Source organism: Palaemon carinicauda, chromosome 44 (assembly GCF_036898095.1).
Source record: "Palaemon carinicauda isolate YSFRI2023 chromosome 44, ASM3689809v2, whole genome shotgun sequence".
Taxonomy (NCBI): Eukaryota; Metazoa; Arthropoda; class Malacostraca; order Decapoda; family Palaemonidae; genus Palaemon; species Palaemon carinicauda.
This window is the reverse complement of record NC_090768.1, coordinates 11,363,049-11,387,593: the sequence shown is the minus strand read 5'-3', so window position 1 is coordinate 11,387,593 and position 24,545 is coordinate 11,363,049. Positions and strand designations below refer to the sequence as shown.

The 24,545-nt window shown below is 44.8% G+C and overlaps 2 protein-coding genes across 7 annotated transcripts in view; both read right to left on the bottom strand.

Annotated features, from left to right (window-relative positions):
* Positions 1-24,545, bottom strand: part of Taf5 (TATA-box binding protein associated factor 5) — a 570,605-nt gene that overhangs the window by 216,310 nt on the left and 329,750 nt on the right. The window lies entirely within an intron of this gene.
* Positions 1-24,545, bottom strand: part of LOC137634494 (peregrin-like) — a 160,914-nt gene that overhangs the window by 136,084 nt on the left and 285 nt on the right. For 5 of the 6 annotated variants that reach the window (XM_068366918.1, XM_068366915.1, XM_068366920.1 and 2 more), the window contains exon 2: positions 950-1,152. In XM_068366918.1, the coding sequence (XP_068223019.1) occupies positions 950-1,136 (187 nt within the window). In that variant the 5' untranslated portion in view covers positions 1,137-1,152. Of the gene's footprint in view, positions 1-949; positions 1,153-23,557; positions 23,686-24,545 lie in introns of those variants that run through there. The other variant, XM_068366916.1, reaches the window with a different exon arrangement.

The following is a 24,545-nucleotide window of genomic DNA, read 5'->3' as shown; positions in this document are numbered from 1 at the left end:
GTCACTCGAAAGCCTCCAACCTACGGGTTGACCGTCGTTCAAGGTGGGAAGGTCGTAAGAGAAGGTTCTCCGCCCTTGAGAACCTGCCGCACTACACTGTCACACAAACAGCAACATTCATGTAAAGAAAAGCATAAAATATACAGAAAAACATTAAGAATGTTATCATATATATAAAAGAAAAACAAGATTATGAAAAAACAAATGGCCAGTAAGTTGGGAGTGGGAAAGAGAGAACGTCACTCTCCCCAAGCCTAAAGTAAAGTGTGGTTCACAGGCCAGGTGTGTGAGTGAACGTGGTAGCTACTAACCCCCGGTGGTTAACCCTCGCTGAAAGTCTAATGGCTCGTCTTTCGCTTGCCGAAAGTAATGCCCCTATAAATAGCGTTGGTTTGTATTTAGTGGCGGAACAAGTATAAGTTACAATGCTCTATCTGAAACGGAAACCCAGAATACAGTAGTTACAAACTGCAATAGAAGATCGTTTACTACTTCCATTCATATCACTTACAAAACCCTACTGTAATTAACATTACTTGCTGTCATGTGTCAAAGCACATTAAACTGACATCCCAAACTGATAATCTGAGGAACAAAAATTAATTTACAAAATTCGTAACCAGACATGGCCTAAATATTCTCTCCAAATTCATAAGTACAGCTGTTGTACTTTTGACAATTCTTGGCCAAATATAATAACAAACTAAACGACCCTTATCACTGAGAAGCTTTGTTACAAATTATCAAAGCAGAAAAATCTTTACATTATATAATAAAAGGACACACATGCCTCATAAAAACTAAAAACACATCATTTAATTTTACAAAATGCAGTCTACTTAGTGTGAAAAAACAAAAATAAATACGGCAAACTATGTGCTTACTAGATAAAAGCCTTCCAAAATATATACAGTACCAAGATTTACCTTCAAAGTAGAAATTTACTTACCTGACTTAGGAGTAACAACGTTTGGAGGGGGATTTTCATGATCATATGTTGTCATGTGGTTCTGGATTCCAGAAAGACTGCGATAAATCCTACCACAGGATGCATGAGGGCATTCATAAGGGGGTTTGGTCATTCGACAATGTTCCAGAAACTGGTCCATGTCAAAGCCAAGGCCTAGACGAGGCATCTTGAATTAAGTGTATCTGAAAATTGGATAAAAAATTGAAAACCAGTGCATAATGAAATATAAGCATAGTCATTTTGAAGATAATTTGCTACAAAAAAAGATTATAAACTTCTTTAAAACAAACCAGGAATTCAAGATTTTCTTGAAATGCGCACAAAAACGTTACGTCTATGACATATACTTCTTATTTAAATATATCACACTACTAATTATGTATTGTAACTGCCTATTATGAGAGCATGTAATAAGGTAGATGTCTTAAGTGTCTGCATGAAAAAAAAGACAAGAGACATGTCTTGCTACAGATTAAGTTTTAGTAAAGTACGGTATATCGACATAAATTAAAAAAAAAAAATCATCTCATTTTTTCTATGCATTGATCCCCAACAAGAAACCAAATGTAGTAAATGTACCCAAAAAGGAAAATGTATTGATCATGTACTTCAAACAAAATGTACCAGTAATGTAACCAATTTAACAAAATACAATACAGTATACTGAAAAATTATTCATTGAAAACAATATACCCTACTGGCAAATTTACCCAATGAACAATATGATCTAATGAACAAAATTTACTCTATGAATATAATAAGACAAATTCGTAGATAATTTGTATTTTTCCTAACTATACAAACCTTAGCTATTTAATAGGGGTATTACTTTCGGCGTAGCTGAAATGACGAGCCATTAATTTCTAACAAGGGTTACTACCCATACCGCTAGTTAGCGCGGGGGGGGGGTTACTTTACACACACACACACACACCTGTGCTTGAGCTCCCTTTGCTTGGAGGTAGGACTTCAAGGGGGATAGGGCTGGTGGATAAGTTTGGTTAAACAGCTAAGGTTTGTATAGTTAGGGAAAAATACAAATTATCTACGAATTTGTCATTTGAAACCACGCTATTTAATAGGGGTGACTCACTCATTAGGAAGGGTGGACATCCCAGGCAGTCTGGCTTTTTGGCTTTGCCCAGGGGCTCCTTATCTGAGTTGTTAGCACTCAAGAAATAAAGAGCCCCTGCACCTCACTAAAACCTTGCTACGGGTTTGCAGCCTATGCAAGCTGCGTGTGAAGGTATGTAGAAGTGCGACTCGTCCTAGAAAGTTGTTACGAAGTTCTTTGGATGGAAAACTTGTATACTAGGACTTTCACAATACCACCTTGTCAGGGTATGGGGACGTAACAGTATTAATATTAATACTAGGAACACAAGGAAGCATGGTTTATCTGCAGTGGTTTGAGGTCAGCTATGCAGACAACCCAGGATGCTGCTTTCCCCAAGAGAGGGGATGATGAAGAAAAGAATAAGGGCCAGTCAAACCTTTTCATTCATGCAGACTTAAACCGGGTAACAATGCCCTCAACCTTCTGCTACTTGTCCAATAAGGAGCTTGAGGTTTTAAACCAGCTGTTGTGCAGCCACCACACTACCGAAAAAGTATCAAGTCTCCTGTGGGTCCAATCTTGCAGGTAGTGGGATGTGAACGTGGTCAGTCTTTTCCACACCCCAGCTTGAAGAACCTGCGTCACTGAAAAATTTCTTTTGAAGACCAGGGACATAGCTATGCCCTTGACATAATGTGCTCTGGGGCGACGTGACGGAGGAGGGTCTGGATTCAGTGCCAGGTCAATGACCCTGCGAATCCATGCAGAGATGGTGTTCTTGGTGCCCCTCCTCTTAGTCCTTCCTGTGCTGACGAATAGTGCTGGCACACGAGGACGGGCTGCGGCTGTTCTCTTGAGGTACAGCCTCAAGCTCATCACTGGGCATAGTAAGAGATGGTCTGGGTCATCTGTTACAGTGGGGAGACTAGAAATCCGGAAGGAGTCGAATCGAGGATCCGCTACTCCTAGGTTCTGAGTCTTAGCAATAAACTCAGGGACGAAGCTGAACGTTACCTCTCCCCATCCCCTTGAATGGGCGATGTCATACGAGAGACCATGAAGTTCGCCGACTCGCTTGGCCGAGGCCAAAGCTAGCAGGAACACCGTCTTCCAAGTCAGGTGGCGATCTGATGTCTGGCATAATGGTTCACAGGGAGGTCTCTTAAGAGACCTGAGAACTCGAACCACGATCCATGAGGGAGGTCTCACTTCTGACTGGGGGCAGGTAAGTTCATAACTCCGTATGAGTAGAGAAAGTTCTAGCGATGAAGAAATGTCCATTCCTTTCAGTCTGAAGGCGAGACGTAAGGCTGCGCGATAGCCTTTCACTGCCAGGACTGAGAGGCGTACAGTGAACCCTCGTTTATCGCGGTAGATAGGTTCCAGACCCGGCCGCGATAGGTGAAAATCCGCGAAGTAGTGACACCATATTTACCTATTTATTTAACATGTATATTCAGACTTTTAAAACCTTCCCTTGTACGTAGTACTGTTAACAAACTACCCTTTAATGTACAGAACACTTAATGCATGTACTAACGTACCCTAAACTAAAACAGGCACAAATATTAAGGGCGACTTTATATCATGCGTTTCCTAAACACGCCAAAAAGCACGATAAAAAATGGCAACCAATGTTTTGTTTACGTTTATCTCTGATTATAATGAAGAAACAAACGCATTTACACATCTGTGTATAGGTTAGTTTCTGCATTATATTGATTATTCAGTACAGTATGTTGATTTGGTTATTACTAATGTTTTACTTAATTTTTCTTAGGACTTCCAAATGAAATGTTTTTCTTTATGACGCCGCCTGAAACGACGGCGTCATAAAGTACGCTCAGTAAACAAACTAAGGAATTTAACGCGCATGATGAAAGTGATAAATAATGATATTACAGTAAAAGCTTTAATAAAATATGTTATTACAAATATTATTTACCGTATCTATATAAAATCATACATACGTAGCAAAGCAGGAAAACAATCTACGAGAGAGAGAGAGAGAGAGAGAGAGAGAGAGAGAGAGAGAGAGCGAGTTGTTTTACATACGTAAATGTAAATTTTAAACAAACAAAAAAATAGCCCCATTTCATATAAAATAGATTACAAATATTTTACTTTATCATATTACAGTAGTCTGTATAATACTGTAAATTTCAGTACAGTATGTTGCTGTTAAAGTCGTGGCGATGAAATTCTCACGAAACAAAAACACGCCATTTGAGTACAACAGCTGATTCTCTCTCTCTCTCTCTCTCTCTCTCTCTCTCTCTCTCCGTGTTATACAATACTTACATTTAGATGAAGAAACTAAAATTAGTTTTCTTAGTGTCAATTAAATACGAAACGAAATAATTAGGCCGAGTCTACATCCATTTCAATCATAGCTAAAAATACGGCATCCGATTTCATCAGCAAACCACTATTTTTTGGGAAATATTTTATTCTAGAAAATTGCCACTCTTTAAATAGTTAATTGCACATTAAGAAAGCGTGTACTTTTGTTTTTAAATTTCGGGTTTGTTTTAAAAATCGAGTATTGTTGACTTCTTTTTTTTTTTTACTTTTGGCTGTGATTAGATCAGCTGTCATCTAGCTGCCGCTCTTGAGTGTGTACGAATACACGAACAAAGTATCATTTATACCATTTCTTAACTTATTCAAACCGTCTACAGTATACAGTTGATATTACATAAGCACCAATGTGTTATAACCTATCAAATTTTTTTGTTTATTACATTTAAACCCCCCTCTATCTCTCTCTCTCTCTCTCTCTCTCTCTCTCTCTCTCTGTGGGCTACTTTTCACTACCTCCCATTCCTTACCTCTCTCTATCTCTCTAACAAATGATATCTTTGTTGCTCCTCAAAGTTTCATTTATATTGAAAATCAATCACGATTCAATTTTCCTTACTTTCTCCAATCTCGCACCATCAGTCACATCGCGGTATTTTCGATATTTCTGGAAAATCCGCGATATATGTATATACATGGGTTATGAAAAAAATCCGCGAAGTGGTGAATCCGCGATGGTCGAAACGCGAAGTAGCGAGGGTTCACTGTATTTCTTCAAGCAAATACACGAGGAACTCCGCTATTGCTTGAATAGTGGCATCGAGTGGAGAGATACCCCTTCTACAACACCAACCACAAAAAAGACTTTCGACTTTGCCTGGTAGACTGCTGCTGATGACTTCCGCAGATGTCCAGACATCTTGATTGTAACTTGTTGCAAAAATCCTCTCTCAGAGAGGAGATGCTGGATAGTCTCCAGGCGTGAAGTCGTAGTGAAGCTACGGCTTTGTGGAAAATGTTGGCGTGTGGTTGTTTGAGTAGATTGTGTCGTTGAGGGAATTCTCTTAGAGGCTCCGTTAGGAGTTGCAGAAGGTCCAGGAACCATTCTGCGTGATGCCATAGCGGAGCTATGAGGGTCATTGAAAGATTGACCGATGTTCTGGTCTTGTTGAGTACCCTCCTCATCAGACAGAACGAGGGAAAGGCGTAAACGTCGATGTTGTCCCACCATTGTTGGAAAGCATCTTGCCAGAGAGTCTTGGGGTCAGGGACTGGGGAACAGTACAGCGGGAGCCTGAAGTTCAGGGCCGTTGCAAAGAGGTCCACAGTAGGAGAACCCCCAAAGTCAGGACTTTATTGGCTATTAGATGATCCAAAGACCACTTGGTACTCACTATCTGACATGCTCTGCTCAGACTGTCGGCGAGCACATTCCTCTTGCCCAGAATGAAGCGTACCGATAGTGGTATCGAGTGGATTTCGGCCCATCTCGGTATCTCTACTGCTAGATGGGATAGTTGCTGCGAAAAAGTACCTCCTTGCTTGTTGATGTAGGCCACTACTGTGGTGTTGTCGCTGATCACCACCACAGAGTGACTTGCCAGGTACTGTTGGAACTGTTGAAGGGCTAGAAAGACAGTCTTCATCTCTAAGAGAATTATGTGGAGGTACTTTTCTGACTCTGACCAGAGGTCTGAGGTTGTGTGGTGCAGCACGTGGGGCGCCCACCCTTTTTTTGAAGTCTGAAAACAGCATCAAATCCGGGGGGGAGGACGAGAAGACCCACTCCCTTTCGTAGGTTCTCGTTTGCCACTCACCACTGGAGGTCCATCAGTTCCACAGGTCCCATGGAAATCTGGATGTCCGGGGAGTCATAAGCTCGATTCCACCAGGACTTGAGTCGCCATTGGAGGGATCTCATCCTGAGGCGACCATTGGGAACTAGATGGGCCAGCGAAGAAAGGTGACCGAGGAGACGAAACCATGATTGGGCTGAAAGTTCTTCTCGTCTGAGAAAAGGTCTTGCGACCTTCCTCAGCCTTGCTATCCTATCGTCTGATGGGAAGGCTTTGTGGAGAGTGGTGTCTATAATCATGCCTAAGTATACCAGTCTTTGAGTGGGAAGGGAAGCAGGGAGGACTTCCTGAGGCGACCATTGGGAACTAGATGTGCCAGCGAAGAAAGTTCTTGCGACCTTCCTCAGCCTTGCTATCCTGTCGTCTGATGGGAAGGCTTTGTGGAGAGTGGTGTCTATAATCATGCTTAAGTATACCAGTCTTTGAGTGGGAAGCAGGGAGGACTTCTTGAGATTGATCATGATCCCCACATCTTGGCAAAGTCTCAGAAGTTTGTCTCGGTGTTAAAGAAGGGTTGACACTGAGTCTGCTAGGATTAGCCAGTCGTCCAGATAACAGAGGAGACAAATGCCAATCTTGTGTGCCCAAGATGATACTAGGGTGAACACTCTGGTAAAGACTTGCGGTGCTGTGGAAAGACCGAAGCACAGCACCTTGAACTGGTATTTTCTGTTGTCCAGGCTGAATCTTAAGTACTTCCTTGAAGACGGATGGATTGGGATCTGGAAGTACGCGTTCTTTAGATCCAGTGTGCACATGAAGTCTTGTGGTTCTACTGCTAGTCTGGCCGTGTATGCCGTCTCCATGCTGAACGGAGTTTGTTTGACAAACTTGTTCAGAGCTGAGAGGTCAATGACTGGTCTCCAGCCTCCAGACGCCTTCTTTACAAGAAAGCGTTGACTGAAGAAGTCTGGGGATCAGTCGAGGACCTCTTGGAGAGCGCCCTTCTACAACAGGGTCTGGACTTCTGCCCGAAGTGCTTGCCCTTGCCGATCCCATGGCAAGGGAGTTCAATGACACCGGATTCGTCGTCAGGGGAGGTGGAGATGTTATGAACGGGATGCGATATCCTAGACTGATCACTGAGATTGTCCAGGAATCGGCCCCGAGTTGCTTCCACCAGTTTGCGCAACTTTGTAGGCATCCCCCACAGGTGGAAATGCAGGGGGACTGCCTATCCTAGCGTTTGAGGCCTCGGCTGCTCCCTCTAGGATTTTTGCCTCCCCTTGAAGACTTTTTGCCTTTCCTTTATTTGACAGGAAAGGGCTTAGACACCATCGTCTTCGCTGCTGTTGTCGTCGTAGTGGTCTTGACTGGACAGAACTGCTGTGTCGCTGGAGGCTCATAGAGCTTAGATGTTAAAGCCCTATGGAGGAGGGAGTCTTGATGTGAATTCCTCCACCTCTCAGCAGTATGTTCCACATCCTTAGGCTCGAATAGAAAACACCCCTCTATGGAGGAATGTCTGAGCCTATTGATCTCGGCGCTAGGAACCTTCTGGTGGAATCTCTCAGCTACTGCATCCCAACGTTTCAGGATGGTATTTGCCCACAATTTCGAGACTTGGTGGGCCAGAAACTCAATTGTGCAAGTACCTGAGAGGAGGAAGGTTTCCATAGCTTTCCTGGTACGTTCCTTGGAGAAATCTTCAGAACGTATCAGGATACCTAAGGTCCCCAACCAGATATCGAGCCACGAAGTGGCTTGCATAGCACACTTCGTGACCTTCTCCTGGTTGAGGATCTCGGCTGCCGAGAACAAGACCTGCTGGTTGGAGTCTCTCTCAAGAGGGACTCCCCTGGTTAGCTTTTCCAGCGAGTGGTGAAGTGGAAGAGCTAAACAAGGCTCCTCCAGGATCTCAAAGTACCTCCTCTGCTGTACGCGAGAAGGTGGGAGGAGCTTGTTGGTGGTACCGGAACGGTTGGAGGAGGACATCTCGGAGAGCTGCTAGGCAATCTTGTCCCTGGTACTCTTTACCCCTTGAGACCAGGGCAGGGCTGCACGTCTTAGAGGGCTTCTGAGTACCAAAGACGTGGTCTAGGACCGTGTCTTTGCCCTCTCGAGGAGGGATCTCTAGGTCGGAAAACCCATTGAGATCCCTCTTTAGAGTCAGAACCTGCCAAAATGCGTGTTCTGACTCATGCTGGTCTCCTCCTGTTGTAGGACTTGCAGCAAAGTCTCCTTCTAACCCCAAAGACTCTTCTTGGGGAGAATCGCGGACATTCCCTGAGTGGCTGGCTGGCTCCATCTAAGCCGTAGTGGAGGACTTAGGCAATGTTTTGGAGTCTTTGGATTCCTTCCGGGGAAGGAAGTAAGACTCCAACATTGATGAGGGTGGCATGTTCCTTCTAATTCCGGACTGTGTGGAACTCTCAGCGTGAAGAGAGGTTTCCTCCATTGGTGCGATGGGGGAAAATCTCTCTTCGCGTATTTCCCTTGGTGACGGGAGATCTTCGTCTGAAAGGGAAGGAGTCAGTCCGAGGAATAGGAGGAACCTGCCTTGAAGGTCTGCGTGGAGTCAGTTTCGCCCTTGGGGAAGTGACCGCGTCCAGAGCTCCTCTTTTCCTTTTCAGAGGGGTAGAGGAAGCCATAGTTCCGTGTCCTAGCTCAGAGAGGACAGGCTTGAAAGCCTGAGTTACGGCTCTGAACCAGGGCTGTTGGCTGACAGACACACTGTCAGACATACCCCCTGAAGGGAAAGGGATTGAAGGATCCTCGGGAGGAGTCAGTGGAATAGGTGGGTTTGCCTTTGGTAGCTCCCTCTGGAAGTTTCCCTTCTCCCACAATGCGCGGTGGTATGCGCTTGCGGGGAGGTGAATGAGGCGATGGCGACCTTGCCGGAGGTCGTTCCTTGTGATGCGCAGGCTCGCGCGCAGTAGAATATTGACACTTAAGCGAGGGAGAATGATGGCGCTCGCGTGGGGAGAATATTGAAGCTCGCGCGCGGGAGACTGATGGCACACGCGCAGGAGAACCACAATGAGTGTTCGCACGCATCTGTCAAAGCCTTAGGGTGAGCGCGCATGAGAATGTCCCCTAGCGTGCGGGCGCGCAGGAGAATGTTGGCGCGTGTGCGCGTATCTTTGTAAGTGCGCGCAGAAGGCTGGCGCATTGGTAAGGGAAGGTGCGTGGGTGAGGGCAGCATAGCTGTCTTATCTACAAACTTGCTTGCAAGAGAAAGTTGGCGCGAAGGTTTTACCTGGCGCGTAGGATGGTGCGCAATACTGTATAGCGCTCAGGAGAGCGGGGATGTTGGGTGCACAGGAGAATGATGGTGCGCGGGAGAGCACTATTGCACAGGAGAATGATGGCGCGCAGGTAATTTGCGAGCAGGTGGGCGCTGGCGCGTAGGAGATCGTTGGCGCGTATGCGCAGGGCGTGTGATTGCAGGAGATCGTTGGCGCATGTGTGCATGTTGGCACGTAAGCACTTTAGGATGATGCCCTATGTTACAGCGAGCAGGATGAGCAGCACGCTGTAGTGATGAGGCCTGACAAGCTACTGATGAGCGCTTGTCAGGTTGTGTGGGCGCGTTGACTGTTGGCGCGCAATATTGCATTCAGGTGAAGCCTTGTTAGGCCCATGCAGGAACGGCGACGGCAGGTCTGTCGGGTGGAAGGTCGACGTGTCCTTTAAAAGAACGACCTTCCACCGAAGGAGATCGCGAACGATCTGCAGAGAGATCCAGGTCCAATGCATGTGCAGTGATGGAAGATCGGTCTAAAGGCTCCTCTGCGGGGGACTGCATAGAAGACGTTGAACCAAAGAGGCGCCTCCTCACTGCAGACGAAGGAAGGCCTCTATGGCGAAGAGGAAGGCGAGTCTTCCGACGGATGCACCCTCTGGGGTCGTTGGATCAGCAAGCTGACCTTCAGCAGTCCTCCAAAGAGGAATCTCTGTAAGTGAACTCCCCCGAGGGAGAGAAACACTAGCAGGAGAGACTGATGATGGACTTAGTTTCCCCCTCGTAAGATGATCAGGAACGGGGGAAACTAAGCCGTCAGCTACGGTAGAGTCTGGAGTGGAAGAGGAGATGGGTGAAACCGCATGGGATACCTATGACACCACAAAATCGACAAGAGACAGAGGATCAACCTCTGACGGTGACGATGATTGCTTGACAGCAGCACCCAGGCGGATATAATCAAGCAAAACCTCCTTGGAGGGCAAACCCGTAAGCCCAAAGGAGGACCAAAGCTGAGAAAGGGAAGTTAGTGACAGGTCCTCCCCCGGGGGGAGAGGTGGAGCTGCATCGCTAGGGGAAGCAACGTCATATCTCGAGACCCAAGGTTGGATAGAAATAATTCATTCGGTCTAGGCTACCACTCGAGGGTCTCTCGAAAGAGACCGACCGAGTGGGAGCTTCGGAGGAGGTTTGGGCAACGGAAGAAGAGGCCTTGGGTTTTTCTTCCTTCAAAGCAACCTTCGAAGAAGAAATATCCCACTTGGACTTCTTCCGCCGTCGCGAAAACCTCTCCCACTGGGAGGCAGACCACTCCCTACACTTGTTGACACTATCACACCGTTGGCCCCTACGAGAAGGACAAAGGGCGTGAGGATCAGTCTCGACAGCTGACATAAACGTTCCACAGGGGCGGTCGGGAAAACCAGGGCAGGTGGCAGAGGCCAACTTCACGTACATAGTAACTAGAAAAAGAAAGAACAAAAAGCGTTAATGGCTGCCAATATGACGGCGAGGATGAGAGGGGACACATCCGACCACCATCCGAGACGAGAGCAAAGTGAGATCAGCTGTATGAGGGGGGGGGAGCAAGCTACCCTCCCCTTACCCCCCCCTAACTAGCAGTGTGGGTAGTAAACCCTTGTTAAAAATTAATGGCTCGTCATTTCAGCTACGTCGAAAGTAATACCCCTATTAAATAGCGTGGTTTGTGTTCCAGTTACGGAACAATTGACAAATTTGGAAGTATATTGTCCATTTTGATAGTAGGCAGTACTTTCTAGGGGGACAGGTGATGCATAAAGAGCTCAGGTTTATATGGTTACGAAAAATACATGTTACTTCCAAATTTGTCATTTGTTCCTACAAAAATACAAACAATTTGCTTTTTACTATGAAGACTGCCCTTTGGAGGGTGGAAGCCCACAATCCATCTAGCTGGAAACTTGACCTGGGGTACTACTTTGAGTTCGTAAGATCATGAGAGAGGGGTACCCTTGACACTTCGCAAACTCTCTGTTCTGTTAAACTAGAGAGCTGATGGTCTGGCTAATCATGGTGAATGATACCCAGATAAGAATATTGTAGTATGAAAAGATATTTGTATGAAGAAACACAATTCTACCAAGGAGGAAATGTAACGTCTATTCATTCTAAAAGGCAAGAATCAAGGCTGTGAGGTAGTCTATCAAGGCTGCAACTGAGCCGGGTCTTTCCTCCCCAAGGTAGAGAGATATTGAGTGATTCAAAGCCTCTTCCCACAACATCAACATTAAAGGATAGACCACTTCACCTGATAGGCACAGAAAGACAACCAACGAGGGTATCCAGCCATTTTTTCGCCAGGGCACCAGCCACCCGTTGAGCTACTACCACTAGAGAGTTAAGGGTTATTTTGACTGGCCAGATAGTACTACATTGGATCCTTCTCTCTGGTTACGGTTCATTTTCCCTTTGCCTATACACTCATACACCGAATAGTCTGGCCTACTCTTTACATATTCTCCTCTGTCCTCACACACCTGACAACGCTGAGATTACCAAACAATTCTTCTTATTGCACTGTAATTGTTCAATGGCCACTTTCCTCTTTGTAAGGGTAGAAGAGACTCTTTAGCTATGGTAAGCAGCTCTTCTAGGAGGACACTCCAAAATCAAACCATTGTCCTCTAATCTTGGGTAGTGCCATAGCCTCTGTACCATGGTCTTCAACTGTCTTGGGTTAGAGTTCTCTTGCTTGAAAGTACACGTGGGCACACTGTTCTATCTCATATCTTATTTCTCTTCCTCTTGTTTTGTTATGGTTTTTATAGTTTATAAAGAGATATTTACTTTAATATTGTTGCTCCTCTTAAAATACTTTATTTTTCCTTGTTCCCTTTCCTCACTGAGCTAATTTCCCTGTTAGAGCCCTGGGCTTATAGCATCCTGCTTTTCCAACTAGGGTTGTAGCTTAGCAAGCAGTAATAATAATAATAATAATAATAATAATAATAATAATAATAATAATACTGCTTGCAAAAAGTCTCTCTGAGAAAAGAGATATTAGAACATCCATGTGTGAGGTTGTAAGAGCAGGTCAGGAAAGGAGTGAGAAGCTCTCTGGTAAGATTAAAGGTTGCTGCAAAGAATCCTGATCTGGCTTAATAAGTACTGAAGCCGAAAGATCAAAAGCACTATGCGTCTTCTCCACCTCACCGAGCAAAATTGAAGATAACACAACAAACTGGTGCTTCTATAATACATGGCCATAATTCTTTGTTATCGGAGCCTCTGGGAACTTCAATAATGAAGGATAGGACTGGGAATAATCAGGAATCTGAAATGAAGGCTTCCACTTTTTGCCCTTTTTGGAGGAAGAAGCAGGAGGGGACCAATCCCTTTTAGCCTTCTTATGACGTCTACCATACTTTTCCCAATGGGAAGACGACCACTCCCGACAAGGGAATTTCATTGAGCATCTTTTACCACGAAACCCTGGTCACAAAGGATGGGGATCTACCTCTACTCGACTCAAAGGGGCCACAAGGGCGACCTTCTAGTCCAGGGCAGGTTTTCATACACCAATAACAAGCAAAGAGAAAGCACAAAAGCACAGCGTGGACCGCAGTCGAGTAGCAGACGTCCAAACATCACAGCAACCAAGAGTACAGTTAGGATTAAGCCGCAGGCTCCGACACACTTACTCGGTTAAGTGGGAACAGAAATCAACCTTACAATGTTGCCAGACTCACATTACTTCTTAAATTTTGGCTGTAGCATAAAAGCAACAGATTATATCTATACAGTATACTGTAAGAGACGAGGGTTTATTTGCGGAGGAACAAATTATTATTACGGGCTTTGCACCAAGCATAAAAAATATTGTTACTGTGATAAGACTATGGAATACCCCCAATGAATGATAGAAATACACCTACTGTATTGGTTCCCAATAAGTTTACATCAATGGACTGTCACAAGTCTGACTATATCCTGCAGCACATTTACAAGAGGTCTGCAGTCACAGCAGTTCACAAGTTATGGTAATGCATTTCTTTAATCTGTTGCTATTCTGATAGCATGATGTACAATGACCAAGGAAACAACCTTGTCAGTTTAGGCAGGTGGGGCGGGGTAAAATCTGCCTATAGATATAAAGTAAAGACACTACCAGGTGCTCTTCCAATGTGATCTACCGAAGGTTTGTGATCTACTATTGATTTACTGTTCATGGCATGTGATCTACTAGGAAAAATGTTATTTTCATTAGTAAAATAAATTTTTGAATATACTTACCCGATGATCATGTAGCTGTCAACTCCGTTGCCCGACAGAAATCTACGGTCGGGATACGCCAGCGATCGCTATCCAGGTGGGGGTGTACACAACAGCGCCATCTGTGGTCAGGTACTCAAGTACTTCTTGTCAACAAGACCTCAATTTTCTCCTCGGTCCACTGGTTCTCTATGGGGAGGAAGGGCGGGTCCTTTAAATCATGATCATCGGGTAAGTATATTCAAAAATTTATTTTACTAATGAAAATAACATTTTTCAATATTAATCTTACCCGATGATCATGTAGCTGATTCACACCCAGGGTGGTGGGTGGAGACCAGCATACATGTTAACAAAGAAGCTAAGTATCCCGTATTTCATTTCATTAGTTATTCAAAATAACAATATAAAATAAATAAGTACCTGGTAAGGAAGTCGACTTGAACCATTACTCTGCCTTTATTAAGTACGTCTTCCTTACTGAGCGTAGCGGTCCTCTTAGGATGCTGAACGACTCTTAGGTGCTGAAGTATAAAGGGCTGCAACCCATACTAAAGGACCTCATCACAACCTCTAACCTAGGCGCTTCTCAAGAAAGAATTGACCACCCGCCAAATCAACCAGGATGCGGAAGGCTTCTTAGCCGACCGTACAACCCAAAAACAACAATAAAAAGTATTCAAGAGAAAGGTTAAAAAGGTTATGGGATTATGGGAATGTAGTGGCTGAGCCCTCACCTACTACTGCACTCGCTGCTACGAATGGTCCCAGGGTGTAGCAGTTCTCGTAAAGAGACTGGACATCTTTGAGATAGAATGATGCGAACACTGACTTGCTTCTCCAATAGGTTGCATCCATAACACTCTGCAGAGAACGGTTCTGTTTGAAGGCCACTGAAGTAGCCACAGCTCTCACTTCATGTGTCCTTACCTTCAGCAAAGCAAGATCTTCTTCCTTCATATGAGAATGAGCTTCTCTAATCAGAAGCCTGATGTAGTAAGAAACTGCGTTCTTAGACATTGGTAGCGAAGGCTTCTTAACAGCACACCATAAGGCTTCTGATTGTCCTCGTAAGGGTTTTGACCTTTTTAGATAGTACCTAAGAGCTCTGACTGGGCAAAGTACTCTCTCCAGTTCGTTACCCACCAAGTTGGACAGGCTAGGGATCTCGAACGATTTAGGCCAAGGACGTGAAGGAAGCTCGTTTTTAGCCAAAAAACCGAGCTGCAAGGAACATGTAGCCGTTTCCGATGTGAAACCTATGTTCCTGCTGAAGGCGTGGATCTCACTTACTCTTTTAGCTGTTGCTAGGCATACGAGGAAAAGAGTTTTTAATGTGAGGTCCTTAAAAGAGGCTGATTGGAGCGGTTCAAATCTAGATGACATAAGGAACCTTAGGACCACGTCTAGATTCCAGCCTGGAGTGGACAACCGACGTTCCTTTGAGGTCTCAAAAGACCTAAGGAGGTCCTGTAGATCTTTGTTGGTGTCAAGATCCAAGCCTCTGTGGCGGAAAACCGCTGCCAACATACTTCTGTAACCCTTGATCGTAGGAGCTGATAGGGATCTAACGTTCCTTAGATGTAACAGGAAGTCAGCAATCTGGGTTACAGTGGTACTGGTTGAGGAAACTGCATTGGCCTTGCACCAGCTTCGGAAGACTTCCCATTTAGATTGATAGACTCTGAGAGTGGATGTCCTCCTTGCTCTGGCAATCGCTCTGGCTGCCTCCTTCGAAAAGCCTCTAGCTCTTGAGAGTCTTTCGATAGTCTGAAGGCAGTCAGACGAAGAGCGTGGAGGTTTGGGTGTACCTTCTTTACGTGAGGTTGACGCAGAAGGTCCACTCTTAAAGGGAGAGTCCTGGGAACGTCGACCAGCCATTGCAGTACCTCTGTGAACCATTCTCTCGCGGGCCAGAGGGGAGCAACCAACGTCAGCCGTGTCCCTTTGTGAGAGGCGAACTTCTGAAGTACCCTGTTGACAATCTTGAACGGCGGGAATGCATACAGGTCGAGATGGGACCAATCCAGCAGAAAGGCATCCACGTGAACTGCTGATGGGTCTGGAATCGGAGAACAATACAATGGGAGCCTCTTGGTCATCGAGGTAGCGAACAGATCTATGGATGGCTGACCCCACAGGGACCAAAGTCTGCTGCAAACATTCTTGTGAAGGGTCCACTCTGTGGGGATGACCTGACCCTTCCGGCTGAGGCGATCTGCCAAGACATTCATATCGCCCTGAATGAACCTCGTTACCAGCGTGAGCCTTCGATCTTTTGACCAAATGAGGAGGTCTCTTGCGATCTCGAACAACTTCCTCGAATGAGTCCCCCCCTGCTTGGAGATGTAAGCCAAGGCTGTGGTGTTGTCGGAGTTCACCTCCACCACCTTGTTTAGCTGGAGGGACTTGAAGTTTATTAAGGCCAGATGAACCGCCAACAACTCCTTGCAATTGATGTGAAGCGTCCTTTGCTCCTGATTCCATGTTCCCGAGCATTCCTGTCCGTCCAATGTCGCACCCCAGCCCGAGTCTGATGCGTCCGAGAAGAGACGGTGGTCGGGGGTCTGAACAGCTAACGAAAGACCTTCCTTGAGAAGAATGCTGTTCTTCCACCACGTTAGAGTAGACCTCATCTCTTCGGAAACAGGAACTGAGACCGTCTCTAGCGTCATGTCCTTTATCCAGTGAGCAGCTAGATGATACTGAAGGGGGCGGAGGTGGAGTCTCCCTAACTCGATGAACAGGGCCAGCGATGAAAGTGTCCCTGTTAGACTCATCCACTGCCTGACTGAGCATCGGTTCCTTCTCAGCATGCTCAGGATGCACTCTAGGGCTTGGTTGATCCTTGGGGCCGACGGAAAAGCCCGAAAAGCTCGACTCTGAATCTCCATACCCAGGTAAACAATGGTCTGGGATGGGACGAGCTGGGACTTCTCTAAATTGACCAGGAGGCCCAGTTCCTTGGTCAGATCCATAGTCCATCTGAGATTCTCCAGACAGCGACGACTTGTGGGAGCTCTTAAAAGCCAGTCGTCTAAATAGAGGGAGGCTCTGATGTCTGCCAAATGAAGGAATTTCGCAATATTCCTCATCAGTCTCGTAAACACAAGAGGTGCCGTGCTTAGGCCAAAGCACAGGGCTTGGAACTGGTACACAACCTTTCCAAAGACGAATCTTAGGAAAGGTTGGGAGTCTGGATGGATGGGGACGTGAAAGTATGCGTCTTTCAGGTCTAACGAGACCATCCAGTCCTCCTGCCTGACCGCTGCTAGGACCGACTTCGTCGTCTCCATCGTGAACGTCTGCTTGGTGACATAAGCATTGAGAGCACTGACGTCCAGCACCGGTCTCCAACCTCCTGTCTTCTTGGCTACCAGGAAGAGACGGTTGTAAAAGCCCGGGGATTGATGATCCCGGACTATGACCACTGCTTCCTTTTGTAGCAAGAGCGACACCTCTTGTTGCAACGCTAGCCTCTTGTCCTTCTCCTTGTAGTTGGGAGAGAGGTTGATGGGAGATGTAGCTAGAGGGGGATTGAGGCAGAACGGAATTCTGTATCCCTCCCTTAGCCACTTCACAGACTGAGCGTCTGCACCTCTGCTCTCCCAAGCTTGCCAGAAGGTCTTGAGTCTGGCTCCTACTGCTGTCTGGAGAGGAAGGCGGTCAAAACTTGCCTTTTGCGGACTTGGAACCCTTCTTGGACTTGCCACGGCGACTGTCTGCACGGGTACCTCCTCTGCTGGAGGTTCTGCCAAGAAAGGGCGGGATGAACCTAGAAGCAGGTGTATCAACTGCTAAAGGGCGGAAGGGTCTAGGCACGGAAGGTAAGGTTTTAGCCTTACGTGCAGAAGAAGCCATGAGGTCATGCGTATCCTTCTGGATAAGAGAGGCAGCCATCCCCTTAATCAACTCCTCCGGAAACAGACACTTGGAGAGAGGAGCAAACAGCAACTCTGACTTCTGGCAAGGAGTGATACCAGCAGATAAGAAGGAGCACAGATGTTCTCTCTTCTTGAGGACCCCTGATACATATGAAGCCGCAAGTTCACCAGACCCATCCCGTATTGCCTTGTCCATGCTGGACATGATCAGCATGGCCGAGTCCTTGTCAGAAGGGGAAGTCTTCCTGCTTAAGGCTCCCAAACACCAATCGAGGAAGTTGAATATCTCGAAGGCACGAAAGACTCCCTTCAACATATGATCAAGATCAGAAAAGGACCAGCAGATCTTCGAACGTCTCATAGCCAACCTGCGGGGAGAGTCAACCAGACTTGAGAAGTCGGCCTGGGCAGAGGCAGGAACCCCCAAGCCAGGTTCCTCTCCCGTGGCATACCAGATGCTCGACTTAGAAGCCAGCTTGGGAGGAGGAAACACAAAAGAGGTCCTTCCCAGTTGCTTCTTGGAATGCAACCAGTCCCCCATAACCCTCAAAGCTCTCCTTGATGATCTGGCGAGAACAAGCTTGGTGAAGGCAGGCGCAGCAGACTGCATGCCCAGAGCAAACTCGGAGGGAGGAGAACGAGGGGTTGCAGACACAAAGTGTTCAGGATACAATTCTCTGAACAAAGCAAGGACTTTGCGAAAGTCTAAGGAGAGTGGTGAAGACTTGTGTCCTTCAACATCAGAGTGAGGATCATCCAGATGAGCAGCTTCATCCTCCGATACATCCTCATCCGAAAGTTGAGTTGTGAGTGGCAAAGGCAGAGCAGCAAGCTGAGCGGCTGAATCCTGCAGAACGGGTGCATGCGTGCCTGCGGATCCATCATCATGCCTCTGCTGGACAGACTGTGAGCTGGCAACAACAAAAGCAGAGGGCCGGTGTGTGGGAGGGTCTGCGGTGGGCTGAGGAGCATGCGGTATGGTATGCAGAGCATGATGTAAGGCATGCGGCTCATGCTGCATGGTATGCGGCTCATGCTGCATGGTATGAGGCTCATGCTGCATGGTATGCGGAGCATGCTGTAAGGTCTGCAGAGCATGCTGCATGGGCTGAGGAGAATGCCGCATAGTGCTGGAACCCGGCAACTCCTGATGCGGCAGCTCACGCATGTTAGCAGATGGTGCAGCAAGAACATGCGTCTGGCAGTGAGGACTGCGCATCGGTGGAGGAGCTCTCACAGGTGGGGTGTGGGAGCAGGCAGCCGCAGTATCTGCTGAGCGTACAACCTCTGCGGGTTGTAGGATAACAGGAGAGGTGTTAACCTTCTCGGCATGATACTCCTGCATAAAAGCCGCAAGCTGAGACTGCATAGTCTGCAGCATGGACCACTTAGGGTCTACTGTGGTTGGAGCAACAACAGACGGAGCAGAGGCCTGTTGAGGGACCACTCTACCTCTCTTGGGAGGTGTGCAGTCATCAGATGACTGCGGCGAGTCCGAACTGACCCAGTGGCTACACCTGGGCCGTTGGACTAGCTCGGAAGGGACCTTGCGTTTGAGCGGTCGTGAGACCTTGGTCCACCGTTTCCTCCTGGAAACCTCTTCCACAGACGAGGAATGTAAGGGCTCATTCGTCTGCCGATCAAGGCCTGCCGAACCCTTTGGTCCTTCGACATTGCTTCTCCCCTGGGCTTGGGAGCTTGCAAGAGGTCCCGGACTGGGAGGACGACTGGCACGCACAGATGTACCCTCATGCGCAACACTGACACTGACACTATGCACAGCACTAGCACTAACACTTCCCACTGCACTCTTCGCTTTCAGCTCTCTGACATCTGCCAAGAGCTGATTGCGGTCACTAACCAACGACTCCACCTTATCACCGAGAGCCTGAATGGCACGCAACATATCAGCCATTGCAGGCTGAACACTCGTAGCAGGTTCGGGAGTCACCACCACAGGGGAAGGAAAAGGTTGAGGGGCATGGGGAGAGGAAAAATCCACAGAGCGAGAAGAACTCCTCCTATCTCTCTCCTTCTCTAACCTACGTGTATATCTGAGGAATTCATTAAAATCGAATTCCGAAAGCCCAGCACATTCCCCACATCGATCTTCCAATTGACAGGATTTTCCCCTACAATTGGAACATACGGTGTGAGGATCTATAGAGGCCTTCGGAAGACGCCTATTACAAGTCCTAACACTACACTGCCTGTATTTAGGAACTTGGGAATGGTCAGACATCTTGAATTTAGAGGTAGTCAAAGGGGAATTCCAAAATAAAGCAAAGATCGTTAACCAATGAATCAAATTAATTCCAAAAGCTTGCTAAGCTAAGGATAAAGCTTCCTGAACAGCGAAGGCTAAATTTCAGAGCAAATACATCACCAAAACGTGAACAAAAGACTCCAAAATCAACAGCGTATCCATGTAGGTCTTGCCGGCGGCACGACAGAGGAAAAATTGAGGTCTTGTTGACAAGAAGTACTTGAGTACCTGACCACAGATGGCGCTGTTGTGTACACCCCCACCTGGATAGCGATCGCTGGCGTATCCCGACCGTAGATTTCTGTCGGGCAACGGAGTTGACAGCTACATGATCATCGGGTAAGATTAATATTGAAAAAAGGTAGACAAAATAAAAATAAAAAGAATTTATTATTGACTATATTTAATGAAAAATTTTAAAAGGTAATAATAGACATTTAACGATAGCAAAAATGGAAAAAGGTAAAAATCAAGACATTTAACGATAGACCTCTCTAATATTTAAAAAGTCAGAATATAAATCTACTGATTCTTTTCTCATCGTTCTATAACAGTATTCATCCAGATGTGACTGAAGCATATGTTTAGCGGTACCTCTCATCGTTTGCAAAATTTTTATTTTTGCATCTAACCACAATCTTTCAATTGATTGGGTATGCGTTCCAGTGTTAGGGTCAACGTAATGCCGCTGATGGTTAACAGTGGAGTGTACAAATCCATGAGAATTCAAGGTGCTATAAGCCGGCCACTCGTCTGAATGTACTATTGATCCTTGTGCACATTCACGAATTATTATTGGTAAAAGTGTATTTCTGTCTCGATGATCAACATAAAAATAACGACAGTCAAGACCTTCTTTAAACCGAACAAACAAGGGCCGTCAATCCTATTATTTTCAATTTCTGCTTCACTGTCTGTTGATTCTGGGTCAAGATTTCCTTGAAGTAGTCTTCCACGGTTATATTTCCTCCTGCCAGCAAATCTAGCTTTATCTATCAGTATTGGCTCTGCAGTAGTCCCGACCATCTGACCTTTTTGTTGAACTATGTTAGTACAAACTTCACGGCACACGTTATACCAGTCAACTAGTGTGGAATGAGATCGTCCAGTGATAACTTCAGCATATTTGATAGGGGTTTCACACACACAAAAATCCACAATATCTAGAATCTGGCATAAGGAAAGTTTGCAATTCTTCTTATTATCTAAATCAGAGTAATGAAAAACTGTTTCCAGAACGAGCACTTTTAAAAGTTTGACATCCTTTCACTGGACATCTCATTATAGGTACAAAACTTCCTTTCACTTTACGTCTTTTATTTTTCATAACACTTCCGCACTTATCACAATTAATGGCAACAACTTCAGGATCATCCAATAAATTCTTTTCACGTAAGTAGGCTACAGCTGTTTCTTCATTATAAATAACGCTCCTTACAAACTCTGCATGAGTCCACATTATATGGGTTGTATTCCAAATAAATATTCCAAAAGGATATTTCAAATTTAATTTTTGAAGATTGTTTGGTTTATACTGGAATGCTGACAACTAGATATTTTGCTTTGTTTAATGATTAATAATGGATAGTTAATGGGTAAACAACTACATGGCTTAAAAACCCCGTAGTTTGCAAGTTTGTTGGGGAAATAAAGGTTGTTATTGTGTAGATCACACATTGGAATGTAAACAACTCGGTAGATCACATACTGGAAGAGAAACAACCCGGTACATCACATACTGGAAGAGAAATAACCCGGTAGATCACATACTGGAAGAGAAACAACCCGGTAGATCACATACTGGAAGAGAAACAACCCGGTAGATCACATACTGGAAGAGAAACAACCCGGTAGATCACATATTGGAAGAGAAAAAAACCCGGTAGATCACATATTGGAAGAGAAACAACCCGGTAGATCACATATTGGAAGAGAAAAAAACCCGGTAGATCACATATTGGAAGAGAAACAACCCGGTAGATCACGTATTGGAAGAGAAACAACCCGGTAGATCACATATTGGAAGAGAAACAACCCGGTAGATCACATATTGGAAGAACACCCACTACCATATATCATAAATAGGTTTGTGGATGAAACAAGAGGTTGCGATGTTAAACTACCACTAGTGCCTATAACAAGGTAAATAATTATACAGTTACGTGTATTACCTTAACCAGGCTACATCTACCACCTAACTTATTGCAAATATGAATACTATTAAGTCTATGTAATAATGGATCCTACATCTAAATTAATTGCAACTGGAAAAATGAAATGGTTCTCATCAAGGATGTAAGTTAGCCTCTCAAAGTTAAGGTTGCCTATGATCAAATCTGCATAAATGTAACTAAGTGCTTTGATGTGTAAGCTTTATTCACATTGTTCAAGCCATGCACAGTACAGTAGAAAGAGGGGAGAGGACTAACTCACCATGTTTACACTTGAAATGCCCTAATTATCCCTTTTTAAAAGGTATCCCCTTGTAATAATTAATAATGCACATATTGTTGTAATACTTAACAGCATTCTTTCGCGTTTATACCTTGAAGTAACAGCAAATTAGTCAGCCCTCGGTCTTTGCATATACAGTCATTAGGGATACAGAGAACCGCATAAATTGAATAAAAAAATCATGCATTTACGATTTCAAGACAAATGGTCTCTGGACCTGACAATTTCAAACCGACCGCGCTCCCTGGCACCCGGTGTGACGGTCTGAACGATCCCCCGGTCTCAGAATTCTCCTTGATAATCTGCGCATGTGCGAACATTACCGTTTACCAGTGCATACAAGGTTGATGTTTTATTTTCTCATAATGTTAGCGTGCGCAGCTCAACATTACCGCTTGCCAGTACATACGAGCTTGATGTTTTATTTTCATGAGCGAAGCGAGCTAATGGCGGAAAAGAACCATTATACAATGTCAAGGAGAATTCTGAGACCGGGGTATCGTTCAGACCATCACACCGGCATCCTTCACGCTATTTCCCTCTCCGCACAACACAATACCCCATCTCTCGCTCACTCGCCCTTAGTCTTGCATCTCTTCTCGCATGTGCATCTCACGCTTTAGTCCTTTTTGTGCAGAATCACATATTAATGTAAAAAGTTATATAAAAAACATTTTCATATCCAGTGTGCTTATAGTTATTTTAGTATAAAATATGATACGTTCATTACGCTACCCAACACGCTAAACAGCCGATAACTCAAGAGTTGCATCATGATTCAGACTTATTGAATAAAACTTCATTCATAAAGTGATGTATTTTTTCTTTCAGTTTTTATTTTCTTATTGTATTCATTGTGTAATAATCTAGTGTTGTTATTATATTAACTAATGTAAGTACTGTATACTAAATGCTGTATTTTACAATAGTAATGTGGATATAGGCTATATCACCTACATGTACGGTAAGTCTGAACAGCGTGAGTCAACCTACCGAAAACAGTGAACACTTACGAGTGTTACCTTAGCTAATTAAGCTGTAGTTTAGTGATAGTACTGTACATTTATTACAGTAACATACACTACAGTATCAGCGAGTGTTATATTAGATAGGAACATCTATGTTTTCGTCACATTACATTATTAAAGCATGTGTGTTGTATGTAGTGCAGTCGTATGTATATGTGTTATGTATAATGCAGCCATGCGTACATGTGTTATGCATAGTGCAATTGTACGTACATGAGTGTATATGTACTGTACACTAAGTGAAATGTGTTCATACCATAATACAATACTTATACTGTGAAAGAAACAAAGTAAATACAATACCAGGTAGTACAGTGTGTTATTCGACCATGTGAAGGCAATGGGCAGCGAGTAGTTGGGTGAGAAGTTAACCCAACCTATGGCCACAAGTAATCGTGGATTCTCTCTTTTCGCGCCGGTCTCGGTTACCTAACCACACAAATAAATTACTAGGCTGTCTAGGAAGGTGAATAATGTGTTTGACACGAGATTACTGGCAAAAGTTAAATTTTGCATTACAAGGTACAAGTTTAGGAAAATAAAAACCAGTTCTAGAAGGAACAATCATGGAAGGAATCCACTATAAATAAGTGGCTTACACAATATATTCACCTACAGTTTAAAAACTAGGAAATATTGAAAAATCTGCAGGAATCAGCCTTTCCCAAAACTTTAAATTCAAAAATGTATAGTCGTTCATTTCCGAGTACCAGTTCTTCCTAAGAATAGGCCTAGGTTATTAGTCAATTCGATGACAAGGTTTGAATTATGTACATTAAACTCTCGAGCTAATTGTCCTACATGAAGTGTAGCCTAAGAATGTAAGAAATGGCAATTGATATATCAATACACGAAGTAATACCATAAAATGATATCTAGGATAACCTACGGTATCGAATGAGTATATTTATCGGCAGTATCAAAATTATTTAACCTACAGAACCATGCCATAAACTTCAACGAATAAACTTGATGTCATGCTACATATTACCTGCTTATGGTATGTTGGCAAAAGCTTCATGCTCTTCACCTAACGTAACACAGGATTGCAAAATTAAAAAGAAAATTGGTACTATTTACGATACCATCGATGGGCTGCAGTTACATTGTTTAAGATACCGGTAGGGTAAATGGCTCTATAAAAATTAAGGGAGGATTTTGTCACTATAACAATGTAATACATTACGTGAACTTTCTTTCACTCAATGTAGCAACACTTACGGTAAACGACACCAACAAGAACTCGCCCATGAATGTTTGGACAAGACTGGCAGCTTTGTCTTCACCCCTA